This window comes from Calonectris borealis, chromosome 2, assembly GCF_964195595.1.
Source record: "Calonectris borealis chromosome 2, bCalBor7.hap1.2, whole genome shotgun sequence".
NCBI lineage: Eukaryota > Metazoa > Chordata > Aves > Procellariiformes > Procellariidae > Calonectris > Calonectris borealis.
The window spans coordinates 44,079,180-44,097,443 of NC_134313.1; the positions used below are offsets into that span (position 1 = coordinate 44,079,180).

The 18,264-nt window shown below is 41.7% G+C and overlaps 1 protein-coding gene across 1 annotated transcript in view; it reads right to left on the bottom strand.

Moving 5' to 3' along the window:
• XKR4 (XK related 4) overlaps positions 1-18,264 on the bottom strand; it is a 224,804-nt gene that overhangs the window by 67,767 nt on the left and 138,773 nt on the right. Inside the window, exon 2 of the mRNA XM_075141846.1 lies at positions 14,139-14,338. Within this exon, the coding sequence (XP_074997947.1) occupies positions 14,139-14,338 (200 nt within the window). The remainder of the gene's footprint in view (positions 1-14,138; positions 14,339-18,264) is intronic.

Consider the following 18,264-nt stretch of genomic DNA (forward strand, 5'->3'; position numbering starts at 1 on the left):
TTTTGACTTTGCCACTGTTCAATTTACTAGTCCTTTAGCTTTCATGTTAGGTGAAGTATGGCTGATGTGCTTTCCTAGAGCACTTGCAGCTCTGTACATTTTATCCAGCTGATCTTTTCAGACGAGCTTTTTTCAAAGCTCTGTTCATTCTCGTTGCCTCACTTGCATCTCAGCTTCAGAAACAAACACAGGACCCTATCTGTGGGGAAGCAGATTTTGCTACCCTCTTACATTTAAGCCTTTTCATACTGGGAAGCCTGTCATACAGAGATGAACTGGGATCCCTTTTCAGATTGCTCTGGGTCTTGGCCCATGACCTTGTCCAAGCCTCAGCTAAAAGTGAATTTTTACAGCTGCTTGAAGCCATTGAGAATGGAAATTTAGAAGTGAAATGCTGACACCACCTTCCCCATTACAGCATTTAGCTGCTTCTGTCATGCTGCAATCAGCCCTGCATTGTAAGTGTCTGTGTTGTGAGCCTCTCTGATCTAAACATTTGTTAGCTTAAAATATCAATTCAATTGCAATCCATTATGCTCTGCTCAGAAAACCCATCTGGCTCCAAAGGCTGCTGCCACACGATGTGCTGCTGCTGCAAAGCCAAAGGCCTGATTCTGCCCTTGCTTGCACCGCTCTACATCTCAAGGAATGGCACTGAAGTAGCTGAAAGTGAACCACCCCAGAGCAGGTGAGGGGAATGAGTCAGCCAGGTGTACGGCTATATCAGGTACTCTTTCCAACTTGTTTTCCCAGTTTTGCTGCTACCCTCATTATCACGGAGTGAAGTTCAAAGTCTGAAAGAAAAACCCATCAAAAACAGAAAACACCTTTGGATTTTTTCGTGAGAGGATGATTGTAACCCCATTTCTTTCCTGCTGAATCACCATTCAAGACACTTTCAGGCACTTCTGAGACAAAACTGACTCCACAGGAGTGGAAAGTAGAATCATGATTTTTAAAGGAAATGCCAAGAAAAAGATTTAAAATATTCATCACCTAGAAGAATCACTTTTTACTGCAAACCATTTTAGTGTCTGTTGTGCTGGCAGGTGAAAATACCTGATTAAAAACCTCTAGATGAGAGTCCTGGTCTCATGGCGTGCCTATGAGATCTGCTGGGACTGCAGTGGGTCTGAAGAAAAGACACGGGAAGGCATTTTCAGCTTACTGTTGCCGCGGACTCACGTTGCATGTTTTCTGCCTTCTGCTGAGCAAAACCAGCAAAGAGCCCAGTTACCTAGGAAAGCAGTTATGTTTTGTGCTATATATAAATAATAAGGATGACAAGCTGCTATGAGCACCCAGGGAGTAAATGCTACCGTGCCACTTAGGGTCAGGATCAAGAAGATCACCAGAGCTCAATTTTTTATGGCTTTGGGGCATCTTACTTACTAAGCTTCGTTACCAAGAGTGACTAACCTAGGAGTTCAAAATGAGCTCTGAACGCCTTTCTATGGCACGAGAGACCTGGGAAAGATCCAGTTTAACTAGATGGTGCACGAACAGCTCTTTCCTACCTATCCACCTTTCCAGAAATAATGAACTACTCAATACATTTTTCCACAGAGCAGGAAAGAGAATATGAGAGCACTGAAGGCACTCGTTAAAACCTGAAAACAGCCTGAAGTTGCATAAGCTTTCCGAGGGCTTTGATGCAGGGGTGGCAGCAGACGGCTGAAGGAGGGGTACACCCCGTCATTCGCTTGCCCCGATGATGGGGACGACAGCATGGCTCACGAAGCAGCCCCTGAGCTACCGCAGATTTTAGCACAGCATAAAACAGTAAGCTGAGATGGGGGTTAGTTTATTTAATTTTGCATTCTGAAAACTGCAGTGAGTGAGGAGGTTTTTCGTGAGTCATTCCGTTGTCCCCACCACCGGGGACACGGCAGCAGCCTTGCTCAGAGCGATACGGCAGCTGGCAGAAGGGGCTTGTTGCTGCTGATCTCTGCTACATGTGAGTCCCAAAAGCCCTGCGGCCCCAGTGCCCAGCACCTGCAGGACGCTCCCCATCAGTCCCTCGGCCGCTCTCTGACCCTGCCACAGGGTTGCTGGGTCCTGCCGGTGATGCTGGGTGGGTGCTCCCGGAGGGTGCTGCTGCTAGAGCTCCTGCAAAACCCTGTGACAGTCCCTGTGATGGCTGCTGGAGGGTGACAGGGAGGACTATTTGTGGCTGTGCCAGGAAAGTCACACCGAGAGAGGATTCAGTTCACGCTTTTGACTCAATTATGTGAGAATGGAAGAATTCCTCTGCACCTTGAAATGTCCACAGGGTGGGAAAGAGCATGCAGATGCAGTGTCTATTAAATGTAACGGACTGGGATCAATAGTGATTCAGAGGCCTCATATCATGAGATTCTTCCCTGCCCAGGCTATTTAACTCACGAGAGCACACTGACCACCCATGCACAAACGATAGGCTAAATGCCCCAATCGAAACGAAAACCAGAAAATCTCTCTTCAATTTTAGCACAAAAGCCATTAATGATTTGTTTTTAAATTGTATTCATTATATACAGAGAACAGAATATAGTTTACCACTTTATTAACTGACACGCTATGAGAAATAATACTCACAGGAGAAAAAAAAAAGGATTTGAAATTTATTTTCATTATAATTTAGTTAGGGAAACCAAAAACTAATAAAATACATGTAATAGCTTTGTATCCCCATTAGGTTAGGTAGAATGTCAAGCCTAACACAAAGGAGAGCTATTTAATACTTTTTTGTTAAACAATGGTCCTGTAAACCCCAGCCAGTGAATAGCCTTTATTCATGAAAGCAGTTCCACTGACTCTAGTGAGAAGGTGCCCACAGGGGTGACCCTCCTATGCCAGACTGGACCTTTCGTTTGAGTCTCACTGTAGCACTGGTTATTCATTGATACTTGCCAAACTCCGAGCACAAAGCAAGAATGCAATGGGTTTTGTTTATATTTGCATTTTGATACTCACCTAGTGTATGCGCAACAAAACAGAAAAATACTAATACTTATAAAATAATTTATAGATACTAATTTCCATAGGTGATTTAATCATCTGTAGTATATCCTGTACACACAACTAAACTTGAACTTCACGCAAGACACATTTTACAACATGCAGTCCCACTTTGACCTGCAACTTTCAGCTAAAATCACTCTCAACAGAAAGGATTACTTTTCTGGTAAATTTTGGCAAAAAATAATTTTGCAGATAGGCCAAAAGATGCGAGATGAATAAGGGAAGGGATAGATCATGCACTAACAAAGAAAACGGCTGAGAAGATTTCAGATCTATGTATTTGGAGTAAAGCTGGACGTGTACATTGGCTCCCTGGCTGAAGCTTTAAAGGCCACTGCATGATGAAGAATTCACATTAATTCTTATCTTTCCAGTATTGTGCAGTCTTTGGGTAAGACACAATCACGACTGAAATTTCTCACTGCTATATTAGACACAAGAAAGCTTTTTCTGTGCCAAGCATGCCTCACTTTTTTCCCACCCCTGAACAAAAGTACCAGTCATAGAAAACACAGTAACCCAAAACTAAACTAGGAATTTGTTCTTTGGCAAATGCGCTTTTAGCACAACAAAAAGGGAGCAGAAGGATATGCCACTAACTTTCTGACGTTCCCCAACAGATAAAATTCAGTGTGTGGGCAATATATCACGCTCGCAGAAACTAAATGCACTACTTTTTGTGTCACGGGCTGTCTTTACCACTATGTATATATTAGCAGCTTTGTGGAGCCACTATTAAATTTAAAAAGCTGTAGATAACCTGAAAGTCATTTTGGGCTTTTTTTTTGCCATTCCCCCAACAGTAAGGAATTTCTCTTCACAATACCTCCAGGCTCATAATGATCTGGCCCCGTCAGAGGGGAGCAGCTGATGTGCTGGAGGGCAGGGCTGCCCTGCAGAGAGATCTCAGCAGACTGAGAGGAGCTGCAAAAAGACTTACAAAGGCAAAGGAAAACTCTTGCACGTCCATATCGTTTTGGGCCCCCGGTACAGGAAAGACTTTGACAAACTGGAGGGAGGCCAGTGGAGGGCCACCGAGATGGTCAGGGGCTGGAGCGCACAGTGTACAAGCTGGGTTTGTGTAGCCTGGAGAGAGGGCTGGTAGAGAGGGGTGTGAAGCAAGGGGAGAGATCTAATTGCCATTTTCTGCTCCCTAAAGGGGAATTATAGAGAAAACTCAGATAAACTTTTCTTAGAGGTGCACAGCAAAAGGACCAGAGGCAATAGTCACAAATCGCAGCAAGGGAAGTTCTGATTTGCTGTAGGAAAAGAAATTTTCACCAGGGTGGTGAGCACTGGTACCGTTCGCCCAGAGAGGCTGTGGGATCTCCAGCCACAGAAGTACACAAAACTCAAAGAGGCCCTGAGGAACCTGATCTATCTTTGAACACGGCCCTGCTTCAAGCAGGGTTTGGACTAGATGATCTCCTGAAGACCCTCCAATCTAACTTATTCTTTGATTCTGTGACAAGTTAAGAAATGGTATCTCTCAGTCTGTATGAGTTGAAAATGCCACCCGCAGGTGAGATTATCAGCTTGGTACTGGGACAAGCTGCATCAAAAAGCCTTCAGAAACCAATCTTGAAATTGTATTCGTATGCAAACAGAAGTTTATAAAAACACTTATAACTCTTTCCTTTCAGACTGGCATAATACTTTTAAGGTATTACAAAATGTGTGCCTAAAGTTGGGCTCACATATGTAAATATATGACAAGATTTTTCAAAATTTAGTGAAGGACGTACCCACCTAATATCTTTGGTAACCAGCTGATTTATTGAGGCCTTTCAATAGGATTTTGAAGCTTAACTGGAGACATTTGTATCTGCAAATATAGCTAGGATATCTAACTTAGCCAGAACAAAGAAGACAAAAAGTGTAGCAGTAAAATATATATTAAATCTTCCTGGTACTGTTTTTAATGACTTTTTTCTATTAAAATGACATATGCAGATTTCATGCTGGTATGTTATGAAGCCTTACTGCCATTCATTCTGAATGACCTCATAGTATATTCATTTTTCCTGTGATTTAGTAAGTGGCAAAAAAATGGGCAATGAGTGGCCAACCTCCACAAATGTTATTTTTTGCATCATATCACAAACTCCTATTGATATGTCTATATAGTGCTATGTAATCCTGTGGTCTTTTTATGACCGGTTAATAGGAACTAAAACAAGGATAAAGAAACCAGCACAAGCTCAGTAAAAAAGAGAATCACCAGAACACATTATTTGGGAAAAAATGTTGGAGGCAGTTGCACTCTTGTTCCTGATGTTGCTAGAGGAATTAGGTTTTTTTAATGCATTTAAACAGAAACAAGAAAAATGCTCACTAGTATCTTCTCTGGTTGACTTTCAGGGGTCGAGGTCCTGTACACTGGGTTTGTTATGGATTGCTAAGAAACAACACCATCGCTCTGCCAACTCCTTATCTTCCTGACAATACCTGCCACATTGCGTACATTGCCTCTTTTACAAGTTGCATTGACGTATCATACCTATAGATGGACGAATGCACAGGGACAGGATATCTGGAAACGCAGGAAATAAAGTCATGGGTGCAGGACATAAAGCACTATAGGGTTACAAAGAGAACTATAGGCTTACAGAAACATCATCGACTCATCATAATCACTCCCTGGACATAGGTACTGAAAAGGAGCTGGTATTCAGAAAAGATGGAAATAATGGTAAAAGCGGTGTGTGTGAATGGAATGACAGACTGGTGTTTCAGAAAGGGATCCCCGATAAAACAGATTCTGTTTGCATACAAAATTACTTTGGGGAAAGATAGTGGGTCGTTTTTAGAGTCTGCTGTAGAATTCCAGAGTTAAATTTGGATATGGATAGAGATGTTCAAACTGTTATTACAAGGAGAAATTCTGCAGAGAATTGTCTCATTAAGGCAGACTCCGATTTCTCAGATATAGACTGGAGAACAAATGTTACTGAAGGCAGCCCAGATATTCCGGAGTGTGACAACTGACAGATTTTCTGACAGAAAGCAGAGAGGCTTCTTTCTAAACTTGGTTACAGAAAGTATTGAGGTCGTTATAGGACAGCTAATTGTAAAAAATAGCATCGGATCACATGAATGTTGGTTTAATTTAAATAAAATGGAGGGATAAACAAAAATAGATCTGTTAGTAAGTCTGTCTGTCAGAATTTTAAAGAAATGAGTGAAGGCAGCAGAAGTTAATTGTTTGGGGACTTCTCTGTGGTGGAGACTTGGATTTTCTTTAAGGCAAAACACAGAAGAATTTCTGGAGCTATTAAACGCTGCAAAGAAAAAACTTCTGGAAAAAAGCCCCAAAACCTAGCTGTATGCAAACCCACCTCAAAAATGGTGCTAGATGGAAATGGAAAAAGGATGATCAGCAATAAAGGCTGTGCCTTATAAGCCAGTTTTCAATAAGGGCTCTTGAAACATGGGCTCAAAGACAGAGCCAGCTGATAGGAAACGAGAACAGAAAGGAAATCTGCATTACTGTAGATGGAAGCAAAACTTGAAGCTCCTTGTTTTCACCCAGGGCAACCAGAAAACCTCCGTTTCAGGATTCAAAAAAAGCTGGTGTATGAAATCTTGCTACTGGTGAGAAGCATCTTAAGTAAGTCTCTCCACTCAGAACCGGTGCCAGGTGACTGGAAAAGAGGCAATCTGGTGCATTTCACAAGTACCTGGATAAAACAGGCTTACAATGTAGGCTTCAATATAATACAAAGCTTTAGAGCAGCTTTTAAAGAAAAAACTAATTGAAAATGAAGGTAAACATAAAAGAAGATTAAAAAATAACAGATATCTGCAAAAAAGTAGATCCTAAGAGAGCCACAGAGTCTAGGCTAACTTGATCTCTTTCTTTTATAACCCCTTTCTCAACAAATAAAATGTGGCTGATCTAATCTATCAGAACTTTGGCAGAATGGTGATTATCATGCTAGTGGGAAAGTACTGGTGAAGCTCGAGGAGATGGGGATTAGTAGATGATAGCTAAGGCAGGTAAAGGAACCAGTTAAGAAAGATACTGCAGGACCATGTTGAAATGCTATTGAAAAACTCTTGGGCTGGAAGTAGGATTACTATTACTTTTTTCAGTACTGATTACCCTTTGAACCAATCTTGTCTGAATATTTCTCTTAATGACCTTGGTTTTAAAAAGAAATATACTAATAAGGTTTTGGGAGACATTATCAATGTAGAAAAGGGGAGTGATATGTGGAAAAATCAGGAGTACCTTGCAGGCTGGAAAAGTAGAAATGAGATGAAATTTCACTGCATGCACTTAGTTGCTAATAAATTTTTTTAATGTAATTGAAGCCTCATCAGAGTGGCATGACACCAGAAGAGCCCGTGTGTTTTAAAGGATTGTGAAATAACTAGGATTAACCAGTGCAATGCCCGAGTCAATTAGGGAATTACAATCCTAGATCATACCTAGTGAGGTATTGCCATGAGAAATATGAGAGCTCTGGAGAAATGTCATCTGGAGTACTCTGTACAGTCTTGGTCATCCATATTCACCAAAGATGAATTCAGACTGGAACTGATGAAGGGAAAGTCTATGAAGATAATCAAGAGAATGCAGAACCTCTCATGAGATCAGAGAATGAGCAGCAGGAGGAACGATTCTTACTTTCCCATCAAAGTGCCTCTTATTCCCTAATCCCATCTGTCTATCACAACAGCCCCACTGGGCAGGGGAGAGCAGTGCAATGCCTTGTCTGGAAGGATGCATATTTGGACTGGCTGGTGGCTGGTGCCTAACAAAAAGAATAATGGTTGAAGTCTGCCTGCTTTTCCCTTTAGTGGAGGCTCTCATCTGTCTTTTTTCCCTCTGACTTGGCTGCTTTTTTCACAACGTTTAAAGAAACAATTATCTTTGAGATGTTGGGTGTTCTTTTATATTTGATTGAAATAGTGCAATGGATCAGAAGTTCTTAGAAGTCAGGACTGAAGGACAGAAATGGACTATATAATCACATGAACCTCATTTCCTTAGGCAACAAGTGTAAAAACAGGGATGGCACAAGAATAAATAGGGACAGACTGCTGATGAAATTAAAAAGGCAGGACAGTAGCAGCAGGTCTCTATCAATCAGAGAATTAAACTTCCCACTGGTATATTAGATACAAAGGGTATAACTAGTTTTAGGATTATAATCAGGTTATGAAATGGATTATATGACATGATCGCCTTCAGGAAGTCCTCTCCTGTCCTATCAGGAACAAGGGTGTGCTAATATGATGGCTCTATCCTAATGACTGCACGATAACATTTTAAGATTTGCAAAGGGGCCTACAGATCAGTTTAAAAGCCATTTGCAGAAGACACGTTTACTCCATAGTATATCATATTTGTTCATCCTTGTCACTGAAAATCTGTTTTGCCAAGTTGCAGGCAGAATCTCTGACTATTGCTTGCTCTGCTTTTCTTTCTCCCTGGAAAGGCTGGGCGCTGGACTGCAGTGGTGTAGAACCTTGACAGCACAGAGAAAAGCAGTGGCGGCTTGCCCAGAACTCAAGTGCTGCACCTTATTTCCATACAAATATACAATGAATTGTATAAGATTTTACATCAGAATTCTTTTTTTATTTAAAGAGAACTGCAAATGTAGGCAGCACTTTATAGAGCAATCCAAAATTGCTGTGAAGGTCACAAAAAAAGGAAAGCTGTGTAAAAGCATAGCATTGTCCTCACAAAAAAACTGTAAAGACTTAAATGAATTTCAGTTTATTGCACTGATATGAAAAGAGTTTGAATTCCGGATGCATGAGGATGAGCTTTGCCAGAGGATTTTTTAATGAACTAGCTAACACATAATTTCCTTCTGCCAGATAAAGTTAGGACCTATCAGCCATGTCATAAGCTGCTAGCAGGTCTCTGAACTTCTTGTTCAGCTCAGGGAGGAACAGCAATTTGTTTGGAGTAGAAGGACTGGAGAGCGATGCTGGGTGGCACCGTGAACTTTTGTATGCTGGCTCCAGTGTCAGCATATGAGCAGTGTAGGAGTTTCCAACAGAGCTGGTAGCAAATGGGAAAATGGTTGGCCAGGGAGATTTCATGGAAATGCAGTTTCAGCAGAATCCAGCAGCTATCTGAGAGTGTGGTGACTTCAATGAAACTTAGTGAATTTATAAATTGTTCTGAACTTCTCATTTTGCTTCTGCACTACTGTCAGTCTATATTAAGAACTGCAGCTTTATATGATATAAACTGTGATTAGACTTTGATTAAACTTTGATAGAGACTTTGATTAATAGTACTGCATGGAGAAGCCAGAACAAAGCCCCCAGGGGCTGATGAAGAAAAAAATGTCAAGTGCTGACTAGCCAGCATAATATGCAGTAAACAGGAATGAGAAGCTAATCCATAATTTAAACAATGTGTTAATTAATACAGCATAAATAATGAAATCTGTGGTAAATCCAGGGAGTAATCTTGTCTATCTGCTCATCTAGGAGCAGCTAGAACACCATGCCCTTGAGTAAGACGACGGTAACTGTATGCTAACAGATAGAAGTCTCTTTCCAACCAGATGATCAGCAGGACTTTTTGCTTGCTCGTTTTTACTAATTTTAAGATGGGAAGTCTTTCTAAAATCAAATGGCATAGTGGGAAAATCGAAGGAAGTAAAAGGAGAGTGCCAAGGGAGAGTGCCAGTCTGCGGGCGTGATTCCAAAATGAGGTGCCACAGAAAGCGACAGCCCTGACCTTCCCTACCCACCCTGATGCCGTGTCCCCTCTGCCTCCCCAGGGCTGGCACTACCAGTCGTGTGACACCCCCCTGCCCCAGGGAGTCCAACTGGATCCCGCTGAGGCTCAACCAAGTTAACAATGGGGAAAATAAAAGTGTCCGAGGACCTAGCGCGCAGCCACGGGGATGCCAGTGATGCGACAGGAACACGCAGCTTGGGTGAGGTGCCGGCAGGACTTTCTATGATTAAATCAAAGATTTTCAAGGGCAGCCTGCAGGTAGGCTGGCTTCAAGTGATTGCAGAATAACCACCCTGAGCCAATTTGCCAGTCCAGGTCTGTCTATCACTTTGTCAGTCCTAAGACCTGTCGAGCCAGCAGAGCAAATGTAGTGGGATTTGGCCTTTATGCTGGATGTCCAGAGACCCAACCAAGGAAGAGTCTCGTAGCCTTTAGGCTGATCTTACTGTGTCAGCAAATCTGCCTAATACTTAGTCTATGGCAGTTTATTGTGAAAGTGTTTGTTTTCATAGCAAAGACTGTGAAACTACTGCTTATTTACTAAATGGCTTGAAGGGTGGAGGCATTTTTAAGGGAATTACTTGCAGGCTTCTGAATTTATTGGGGTAATCCAACAATCCAAACACTTTCAACTCTGGGATTTCGGTTCCCTGTGACTTGGAGGTAGATCCAGTGCAGGACCCGGTTGCCCAGCCCTGGGAGCAGAACTGAAAACACGGGGTGAAGGGCCCAGGTCCTCAAGGAGTTTCAGGCAGTTGGTGTACGTAGGCTGGCACTGAGATTGGTTAGCCCACCCTAGCCTCCAGGCTATTGCTGTTCGACTGTTTCTGGTAGCTGAACTAGCTCACCTGCAGACGGTTCAGACACTTCTGTCCACATATATGCCCTCATGCAAACAGATGGGTGCAGGTTGAGCATCAGTTGTTTCAGCGGACCTTCTGCCATTGCTCCCCCCACATGCAGAGCTGCCCCATTCCTCATACAGTTCCCACCTAGAATAGGATTGCTGAATCTAGTGACTCAGACCATGAAGCTGCTTAGAACGTGACTTTTCTACAGAGTAACTAAGAGAGAGGAGAAAAAACAAACAAACAAAAGCAATGCAGTTTGGAGGTGCAGCTGGCTTAGCAGAGAAGTTGCTGTGGGAGTGCTGCGCTCTGAGCACATGAAGAGAAAGAAGGGAAACAGACTCCCATGAGGAAAAGACTGAGGAATTACTTATTTTCAAGGCCCATCTGCCTTCTAGAGAGTAGATATTTCTTCAAACTTAAAGGAATCACCAGGGTGGAAAAGGTGGACGTAATAGGGGGGTTACCACCGCTCCAGCTTAGTCCAGCATCATACTGAAGTTGTTTGTCTTCTTGAGGAATTAGCACTGAGAAATCACCACCTTCCCCCATAAGCCGTTCACTCCTTCTACTCTGGGAGGCACCTGGCTGCTGGTTGTAGGCAGAATAAGAAAGATCTAATTGTGCCTCTAATTGTGCCAATTTTGATGAAATCTTAAAGAAGAATCAGATTTTTAGATAATAATTTAGATACTGTTTTATCAATACTCGGATTTCTCTGCGTGCCGATGCAGAAGAGAGATGCCACTCCACAATGACTGTCTATGGCCTCCCGCATAAGCAGTGTTCTGCTGCTGCAGTCACGGTACAGTGGTACACAATCCTTGCTGGAAGTTTACGTTGCATTTTTTTAACTCATGCTTGGGGAGCCCAGGCAAGCGCTAAAGGATCCTTGTGGTGCATCCTCTGGGCTTTTGAAGTGGCCCTCACTGCGGTGTATGGAAGACTGAGAGGGAAGGTTTTGCACACATTGCGCAATATTTTTCTTGGTCTTCATAAGGACGTATGTACATGCCTGCATGTATTTCTTACCTTGATTAGCAGGGCTTAAAGACTGAAATAAGAAATAATCCACACCTAGCCAACACCCATTACAAAACGGAGAATCTTCAGTCACACTGACAGCATTCTCCTGTTGGGAATGATGCTATTTTGGTGCATTTGGAATGGAAAATGTACAATTTCATAAATAAAATATTTAACAGTTTTTCTTGTGGTCATTAATGGCTTGATATTAGAAATACCCTGCTTATAGACCAAAACATTTCCAGTATCATTCATTTCCCATGCCAAATTTGTGGTTTGTGATGGAAGAAGCATACTTTTAAGAACATGGATCAGCGATGGCACTTATCAATTGTCATGATAACTTTGTCCCGCGGGACACAGAACTAAAAGAACAATAATAAAAACAAAGTAGCATTCTCTAAACAAAGAAAGTCAATCAAACACTCTCTGTTTATTGATCCGAGTTAGAAATCTCTATAGCAGGCATAGTGAGTGGACAGCTAGTTGAAGCATATACCTTATGGCTAGGCCTTTTAAAACACCCAGCTGTAGCACGATACCACTGAGAGAAATTATGCTCTCCTTATGCAGCCTCACAGCAAATCTACCATCCTATAGTGCAACGCATTATCCTTAACATTTCTTTAAAAAAGGAGCGAGAACAGAAAAGGCATTTTCACAGCTGGCAATGTACTAAAACATAGTAGCTTTCATCAGGAGAATATAATGGTACTACTGTTTAAGCAAATGCTACAACCTTGTTTAATTTTCTTAGTTTTTTTAAATGGAGTCTCTTCTCCTTGGAAGATAGAAGAAAATGGGGGAAGAGAGGATAAGTAAATATTTTCAGCCTTCTCAGCTGAAATCCATAATTATAGTTCTATTCCTTTCTGGTTTCTGATATATAGATTTCACAGAGCTGATTGATGGCTTCAGGAACCATCTTTGCCTTTTAAAATGAAGCATTTCAGGTTTTCTCTAATTAACAACCACTTGCAGAGTACATCACAGGTTTAGTGCCTACTCACCAGCCAAGTTTCTCATAGACATATCTGTTATTGCACTAAAATGAGGGCAAGAGGCCTTCTGTATTAATAGTTTATGAAGATAGCTAAATTACAGCTGACCATACAGTATTCTGGCTATGTTCTTCTCCGAAGCTTCTCTCTGGAGTCTCTTTTTCTGGGGGGACAAAGCTTCTTGAAGTGATAATACCTTGTTCTGAATGATAATAGTTTGGACTGGTTGGTGTGGGGCAGCATCATTTTGAGAAAAAGCTGTAGGAAGTGCTTAGGCAACCTTCCTTGTACAGAGCACCAACTAATTAAAATAGAAACTTTGGCGTTCTTTTCCCCTTAAGGTGACAGAGTTTTAGATCTAAAGAAACAAAACCAAAAACAGAGGAAGCAGGACATCTGTTAATAGACGTCAGTTCAAAGGGGAGGTAAATGAAAAGCCTCTGATGTATCCACAGGAAACTGCCCAGGATCAAGGTCTTCACACCGTTACCCACTTTGTTCCTAGTCCTTTTTCACCCGGTCGGTCTCACTGAATGTTACTCATAATAAGCTAACTAGACCCGGAGCTTGTTGGAGCGAGGTGCTGTCACAGTTTTATCTTGTACGTGAGTTGTACATGAGTTGTTTCTTAAAAACAAACCGCAAAAATGCTGCATTTCCTTCCTCCCTCTGTCCCTCTGCTCCTCCTCCCCTCCTCCCTTCACTCCTCACCACCTCATGACATTTGTGTCACCTTCTGGATCCCAAGTTCTCATTCACCTCATCCCCTTGCTAATAATTTCTGCCCACGTGCAGCCATAAGGCAAAACAATGGTGCAATATAAAAGGAAAGCTGTCAGGTAGCCAAAAGTAGCATCAAAAAAGCAGTAGAGGAGGAGATATTCTTATATCTGTATTGCTGACTGACAAAACCCTATTGCAGGACATATGCATGCATTTTCCATTTTAAAGAAGTAATCATGCTTGCAGAAAGCGTCAACCTTCGAAGGAAACCCAGAGCTTGAAGGAATGAGTATTGTTGTAATGCTCAGGACATGACTTGTATTATTTCAGATAAACATGGCTGAGAACTGATGGACATGTATTCCATAGACACTGGCATTTTCTTCACAGAATAGCTGTTTTCTGCTGTGCCGTTTTCTGTTTTGAATAATACCATATGAACCTCATTATTGCAGTTTGGAGGGTTTTGAACATTCACAGAAAGCAGCATAGGGAGAAGAGCAATAGTTTGATTGATGCAATTTTCACATCGGCCCAGTGGATAATCAGAAGAGCTCTTCTATTACAAGGACATGCAGAAAGCAAAACATTATAAATCCTACCCACAACCAAGGGCCAATAAGAAAGGCTAAAAAACCTCCAACAACACAGGCTTTCTTGACAGAGTCATTGTTAACAGCTTAATAGCAGCTAGTAGGCAAGATCTGCTCTTATGCCAGGAGTACAAGGCACACAGCAGTTTGAAAGAAGGATAAATATGTATGTATAGAAATTACATCTTCCTAAAATGATAAAAACCAAATAGATTAAATGAACCCCTACCTTGGAGAGCCTGGAGTGTACGAGTCTGTACAACAATACAGAGCTGCAGGACCAGCTGTGGTGCACTTTCCAGAAACGTGGCTAGCAAATGCAGCATACTCACATCTGCATACTCATACACCATTTTCCAATAAAACCGCCATCTGTCATTCTCTCCACTCCGTCGACTCCGGATACCCAAGTATATTGTGTGGAAATACCTGGAAATAAAAGAGAGCGGTTATAGAAATGCGGAACGATATTTTACAGGTAACATTTCTGCTTAAAAATAACCAACATTTTTTCAGTGTACTTCAAAATAATGAACATTTATTTAAAAGGATTACCATATTGCAATTTATAACAGTTGATGTGATAAGAGTAAACTAAACTGAAGACAAGACTTGCCTTCATAAAACCATTTAAAAAGCTTAGCATTGTCCTATTTGTTAAATAGTATTCCCTTCAAGGACCCAGTTTTCTGAATTGAAATATAAGGGGGATGTGTTGATTATATGGCCTCCCTCAGAGTTTTTTCAAATAATGGGGGGAAAGAAGCTGATCCTGCAATGGTCTCTACTCAGAGCCTGCGTGACTCTGTGTGGACTTGGAAGACCACCTGCACTGCCAGCCTGGGGTGGTCTTAGCCTGAGGCCCTGCTACGGCTGAGCTCATTGTCCTGCTTTTCCACCGTCTAATGCATTGAATATCATATTTCAGATACTGCCAAATATATAGTGCTTTTTCTCATAGTTTGATTATTTTAGGAGGAGAGAAGATGTAGCTGCGAGTTCCTATTTTAGGAGGAGCGGAGATCTGGCTGTGGGTTCCCTTGGTGATTAGAAGTGACTCACTACGACAGCTCCCGTGCAGCAGGAAGAAGCAGTAAGAAGAAGCAGGAGCCAGGAGCCCAACAGGTTGCTGCTGCTGCTGGCCGTAGTAACCAGCAGATGAGAGAAGTAGCGGTCAGAAAGCACGTGTCAGCTCTGGTGGCCTGTGCAAGCAGGGGGGAAAACACCTGGCGACCAACGAATTAAATAGATTTCAGTGGGTGCAGGAGCAATGACTAGTTTTAGAAAGCAAGGGATGTCTTCTGATGGCCAAGCCATCTGGCTGCTGTGATGCTTTTCGTGACCCTTGCAGAGCTTGCAGCGGTCTCCCGTGACACACCTGTGTCACAGCGCAATGACCACTCTGGGTGGCCTTTGATCTGCTCTGTTATTCTGATCTGCTCTCTGTTATTCTGTGTCAAAAAGTCTAGGCTCCCACCCCGCTCCTACAATTTTAGTTCAAAACTAATTAAGGCTGGCTGAAAAAACAGCCTCACTTAATGAAAAATTCTGAAGATTAAGATATTGTCTTGCATCAGGGTGTCTTGCATCCTACTGGAGTGCCCTGATGGGCTACTAACTGATACGGATCTCTCTTCTCTTTGTCTCACTGTATTTTTCACATCCTGGTCCTTTCACATCTTTTTAATATGTTTTCACAGCACTTTTCTTTAAATTTAATTAGATTATATTTTCTAATAAGAAAAATTTTAGTAAATTTTAACCACTTCCAATATGAATTGTTTTGATTGGTTAAGACAAAACATTTTGGTATTTCTCCTTCTTTTCACAAGCCCTTGTCTTGTGAAACCCTTTCATAACTGGTGGAGCATGGTGAATTGTGGAACCTCTTTTTATATAGGCTGCATGCAACCTTTCATCCCTCTTCTGTTCAGTTGTCACTCTGGCAGTATCCTTGCCGACGAGGAGATTTTTGGCCTCTGACTGGCAGAACAGCCCAAGACTCAGCAGCCCCCACAAAGAATGACCGCTGTGCTTGTACCCATTGTACCCAGTGCACACACCACCGCAGAGCAACAGTTTTACTCGGGAATATGCATCAAACAAAACCAGGGAGTAGCACAGAGAAACAGCTGAGAGGCCAGATCTGAGCCTGCAGCATTTCTCTTGACAAGGCACATCACAGCAATATAAAAGGAAAACACATTAAATTCACATTTAAATTAAAATCACACCAGGTGGCTTTGAATTTTATCAAAGTCTCAGGTGGGAGTGAAGCAGCAATGAACCACTCAGAGATTGAGACCACAGAGGTACAATAAGCAAGACACCAACCCTACCTCTCATGCACAACACCGAGCAGGTCTAGATGGGTTAGAGTATGATGGGATAACAGGGGCTCTCCGATGCCCTCAGGGTTCGGTAAAGTGAAATGGCCTGCTGCCCAGATCTGAAAAAAGCCACTGAGCTGGAAAGGCATCTTTTGCTGCGCAGTTCTTCTAACAGGGTCCGTTGGACCCCCAGGTTCTCAGTCACAATCAGTTTAATTGTTCCTAGACCTCTGATTAGTGTCCTGCAGCACAACAGGGACAGGTAGGACTTGGATTTCCTTCTGTAGTTTGGTTTTTGGGTGGGGTTTTTTGGCCTGCCTCACATGTCCTCCCAAGGGGCACACCTGGGAATATTGCACATAGCGGGCACAGAGCATCTTCAGCATCCTTCTTCTGAGATCTCACTAACCCTTGCTATAAATACCTAAAGTAGCTTTGGCTGCTGAGGGTTGTGCCAGGAGGCTCTAGCTCTGCCAGTGGAGCCATCTGCAACTTCAGTTCTACAGCATTTGTGCAAAAAATACTTTCCCTATTACGAAAATGACATGCTGTGCCAGGCAACATCCCCTAGGGTTCTTTACCTGCTCTGCAGAGTGGTTGTGCATGGCAAATATGTTGTGATTAATGAACCCTTATGGAAATATTTCCTCTCCCATTGCACTTTATTGTGAAACACTGGCAGTGAGTTATTGGGGACTGGGGAATCATTGCTCTTTGTCTACTTAGCTCTCCGCAATTTAGACACAAGAGGCAGAGGAGGAAGATACTTTCTCTTTTTACACACTGGGGACCAAATTTCAGCCTAGGGTGGTATTTTTTTCTGTCCTATCAATTTTGGCCAAATTAATTGCAGGCTGAAAGGAGCATTTACACACATAATTACTATCACTGATTTATAGGCACAATCAGGTGATTAGACAACTAAACATTCTCATTTGTATCCACAATTAATTGCACCAGCAATTGACGTTAGGTGTGCAAATTAGCAGTTATTAAAATAAAAAGATGGTCTCATAAAATACTTCATGTATCAAAACCACTTTTTTTCCTATACTGAAATAAATTTTAAAAAAATTGGGAGAAAGTGCTTTTCATGTTGAGGTTTCCAAATATAGCTTAACACTGCAGTAATGACACATTCGATTTTATATATATGCATTATGTAATTGCATCTTAGACACCCTCACTGGAGTCCTATTGTCAGCAAATGCTATACAGACACACTCAGAGGTAGTTCCTGCCCTAAGAGTTTTTGTATTTTGGACTTCTGGTATCGTTTTGATGGAAACTCACTTTTTTCTGTAAGCCCACATTGTGGCTCTTCTATTCAGTTATTCCAGAAAGATATAGGAAAAAGTAGTAACAGCTCTGCATTGGAAAATATCTTAGGTTCACTGTAGGGTAAACTGATGCCAATGAACTCAAAAGAGCAGATGTAAATGTTATTATTTTGGTTGTGATTGCATCTAGAGGCCTCAACTACAGTCTTGTGCAGGTGCTGTAAAAATATACAAAAACTGCCTATCCATTTCCCCAAAGAGCATTTAATTGACATGAAAAGAAATTTCAAGGAGTGAAAAAATGAGAGTTAGAGCACCAGAAGAAGAAGGCAAAAAAGGAGGAATGGGAAGTATGGTAACAATACTGCCATCTAGTAAACTAACTACTTTATCTAATAAATCCATTAAAGTTGATTATTTCATTAGAAAAGTAAAAAACAAATAAAAAACTCCCCCCCTTCCCCCCCAAATCCACAATTTCATAGCTCTTATGTTTGTGGAGAAAAGCTTAGAAGTAACTGAATTTCCTAAAGATCTTACAGTTAGAAGACTATACAATGTACTATGAAAAAGCAGTATCAAATCTTATTATTTTAAAATTACTCTTTTTTTCTGAAGCCAGACCACTGCTTGGATTGTCAACACTGATATAAACAAGCTTACTATTCAGAATGAAGACAATGGAGTAGGAAGCAATACTTCCTATATTGCTGATAATCAGATGGCAACATATCATTATTTGAGG